The sequence below is a fragment of the Sinocyclocheilus grahami genome, unplaced genomic scaffold (genome assembly GCF_001515645.1).
Source record: "Sinocyclocheilus grahami isolate Dianchi unplaced genomic scaffold, SAMN03320097.WGS_v1.1 scaffold2507.1, whole genome shotgun sequence".
In the NCBI taxonomy this organism is placed as follows: Eukaryota; Metazoa; Chordata; class Actinopteri; order Cypriniformes; family Cyprinidae; genus Sinocyclocheilus; species Sinocyclocheilus grahami.
In genome coordinates this window covers 7,601-11,545 of record NW_015507686.1, presented here as the reverse complement: position 1 = coordinate 11,545, position 3,945 = coordinate 7,601, and the positions used below count along the sequence as shown (strand labels likewise).

General features: G+C 36.1%; 1 protein-coding gene across 1 annotated transcript in view; it reads left to right on the top strand.

The window, feature by feature from the left end:
- Positions 1–2,322, top strand: part of LOC107575201 (gastrula zinc finger protein XlCGF8.2DB-like) — a 20,921-nt gene extending 18,599 nt beyond the window's left edge. Inside the window, exon 5 of the mRNA XM_016261619.1 lies at positions 2,087–2,322. Coding sequence (XP_016117105.1) covers positions 2,087–2,307 — 221 coding nt within the window. The 3' untranslated portion in view covers positions 2,308–2,322. The remainder of the gene's footprint in view (positions 1–2,086) is intronic.
- Positions 2,323–3,945: the final 1,623 nt, after the last annotated feature.

Genomic DNA, 3,945 nt, shown 5'->3' with positions numbered 1-3,945 from the left:
GTGTGTGTGTGTGTGTGTGTGTGTGTGTGTGTGTGTGTGTGTGTGTGTGTGTGAGTGTGTGTGTGTGTGTGAGAATGATTGTTTCTATGTGTGTAGTGATGATAATGCTGCTGTTACTGAATGTGTCTGAGATCTGTGAGAGGAATGAACACCAACTGATATCAAGATTTGCTGCTGCTATTTTATTTATAACATTATTTATCTTTTAAGGTTCATCTTTCGCAGATCAAATTTGTTTTAGTTACTTTACGTGGTTAACATTAAACACAGCTGCTGCTAAATACTTAATATAATTAGTCTGTATGCCACGTGGGTGTTTTAAATCCATACAGAAATATGAAGAGATTTATAATATACACACTGGAAATATTACTTGTTGCTTTCTGTACTCTTTCTGTTTAAAGAAGATTTTATGATCACTGTCAATTACTGCACATATACAACTATTACATGTTAATAATTTAATTACTTTAATTGCTCTGAATGTAGATGTTAGAAAATCTAACTATATTTAGATACAGTGTAGTTATTTATCTGTAATTGTTAATGAAGGGTGTCATCAAATGTCTGTGTTTATGCTTTAATTCTTCATTCTTACTGTTATTTATATTTGGAAGAATTTACATTGTGTTCTGTTCTATATTTCTAGACAGATATATTAATAAATGTTAATACTAAGGCAGAATGAAAAATACAATATAGAATGTGAGTGCAGTGTTACTGAATGAGCATTTTACATTTTTTACATTGATGTGCTCTGTGTTGACGCTTTTTCTTTTAATATTAGTATAATGATTTACAAAGAGGCAACACTTTGTATTTGTTAGACTCTGGTCTCTTCAAATATATAATTTTGAGAACATCTGCTTCACTTACATAAATGCTTAAATGTCTAAATTAGTTTAAAAAAACGATTGATTTGTTTTTTTTATTTTTTTTGCTTCCACATTCATGTTCAGTGAAGCTCCTCCCACAACAATCACACATTCATCAGTTCAGCAATAAATGCTGGTATATCTCCATCAGTTCACAAGTGAAGACGAGCATCTAATCATCAGGAAGAGCTGAAATCTGCAAAGACTGAGTTTATTAAAGAGGACAGAGAGAAGATGAGAGATCCAGAGCCCTGCAGAATCAAACACACTGAAGATACTGAAGAACTAACAGGTTGGTGTTTATTCTTCATTAATGAGGCTGAATGTTATAAAGCTTCAAACAGTATTAGATTTGTTGTAACAGGAAAAATCTTTAGAGCTGTTGAATAATCTAGAGGAAGCATCAAAACCATTCACATGTGATCAGTGTGGAAAGAGTTTCTCATACAAACATCATCTTGTGCTTCACGTGAGAGTTCACACTGGAGTGAAACCATTCACATGTGATCAGTGTGGAAAGAGTTTCTCATACAAACATCATCTTGTGCTTCACATGAGAGTTCACACTGGAGTGAAACCATTCACATGTGATCAGTGTGGAAAGAGTTTCTCATACAAACATCATCTTGTGCTTCACGTGAGAGTTCACACTGGAGTGAAACCATTCACATGTGATCAGTGTGGAAAGAGTTTCTCATACAAACATCATCTTGTGCTTCACATGAGAGTTCACACTGGAGTGAAACCATTCACATGTGATCAGTGTGGAAAGAGTTTCTCATACAAACATCATCTTGTGCTTCACGTGAGAGTTCACACTGGAGTGAAACCATTCACATGTGATCAGTGTGGAAAGAGTTTCTCATACAAACATCATCTTGTGCTTCACATGAGAGTTCATACTAGAGAGAAACCATTCACATGTGATCAGTGCGGGAAGAGATTTTCAAACAAACATCATCTTGAGCGTCACATCAGTGTTCACACTGGAGAGTGGCCGCACACAAGCGATCAGTGCGGGAGGAGTTTCACACAAAAAAGAAACCTTATGGAGCATATGAAAATTCATACTGGAGAGAAACTGTATGCATGTGATCAATGTGACAAAACATTTTTGAGTGCTTCATACCTGAAGCAGCACCTGAGAGTTCATGCAAAGGAGAAGCTACATTCATGTCATTTGTGTGGAAAGAGTTTTTCATGTTTACAATATTTGAAAGAACATCAGAAAATACATACTGCTGTGAGAGAGTACATGTGCTTTGAGTGTGAAAATACTTTTACTACAGCGCAGTGTTTAAAACGGCACGAGATGATTCACACTGGAGAAAAACCTTATAAGTGTTCAGACTGTGACAAGAGATTCAGTGATTCAGGACATCTGAAAAGACACGAGAGGATCCACACTGGAGAGAAACCGTATCACTGTTAATTTCGTTGACGAATAATTTTCATCAACAACATTTTTTCACCGATGGGAACGAGACGATAACTCCTTTTGAATGACAAAAACAAAAATCTATTGACATTTTTGTCAATGATTAAAAACGAGACGAAAATGTTAGGGTGGGACGATTGGACAGATCATTCAGTCAGAACGAATCTCCTGCGTGGAAAGGAGGGGAGATGCACACATGTGAACTGTAACGCTCTGAATCTGATCATAAGTTTGCATACACTTGCTGCATGTCTCCTAAAATGTAAAAAATGTCAGCGCCTGGGAGTAAGAGAGAGCACAATATGGATACATTTGAAAAGTGTGACGGCACGAAAGAGCGCTTAATTCGGTCCGGTTTTCTGAGCGCACAGCCGAATCCTGCACAAAACCCAGATAGCACATGTACATCGAGGAGATGTCTGCTAAAGAGCGTATCATCTTGTAAACATCTGATTTTTTTATAGTCTTATTTTGATTGTCTGTAGATCGGCTGTTTGAGCTGTTAAATAAGACGTCTTCCCTACCTCTAAATGACATCTATACGACGTCTCTTTATCAACCGAAATATGCCAGTATGTGTGTCAGGACGGGAAGCTGCAGACCACCTGCTATACTTGATTAATTTAAAGGGAAATACGTGAAGAAATAACGATTATTTAAAATCCATATTCTGTGATATTTGCTTTTCTTTCTACAAGAACCTATAGCATGTTTAAAAGCAAACATCGCATTGTTTTGTAGATAGACTTTGCATCAATGGATCCATATTCCTTGTCCCATTTTTGTCTTATATTAGCCTATTTTTGTGAAAATGCAGAACTCCACAAATACAATTCAATCATGCATATGCTATAAAATGGATGGAAATGTTTTTAATGATAAAAAGAGCTTGTTTTATTAAAAGCAAGACTTAATATCTCATATCAAAGCAAGGTTTTTTTTCAAGGACACGTGTGTTTCGTAAGGCTTCAAGATTGGCCAATGACGGAGTTGACATTCAACATGAAGTCATCATATTTTTTGTAGTTTAGGGGTATCATATGATGTTTGAATGTGAATATTAAGATCCTGGTGAATGTAAATGGATAGAGGTAACAGTTATATGAACAAATAAATAAATTAGTTGTTTTTAAAAGTTACCGTGATACTATAGCAGATGCACAGCAGACATACTGTTCTGAGACGAGAGAAAATAGATCATTTGTGTTCCAATGATATATCAAAATACTTAAATGTGACTCTTGAATAAAAGCTTTATAAACAGTAGGGCTGCAACAACTAATCGATAAAATCGATTATGAAAATCATCGACAACGATTCTCATTATCGATTAATCGGGTCTACCCACAGTGGTACTTGATACTCACAGACTTGTCCAACTTCAGCCGGTCGCGTCAAATTAAATCACTGAATTACTTATTTCTATGGACAAAATGCATCTAAAATAGTGGAGAAAACAGAATGAGATGCTGCAGGAGAGTTACGTGATCCAAGCTGCCCAAAACATGAGAATTCTTTATTTTAAGCTTTAAGCTAATGCATTGGCGTAATGGCTTGCCCTGTCGGGCGCTTTAACAGATGCGTGTGCGTCCTCAGCGCAAAAAAAAACTTTCAGTTAACGGTCATATCCTT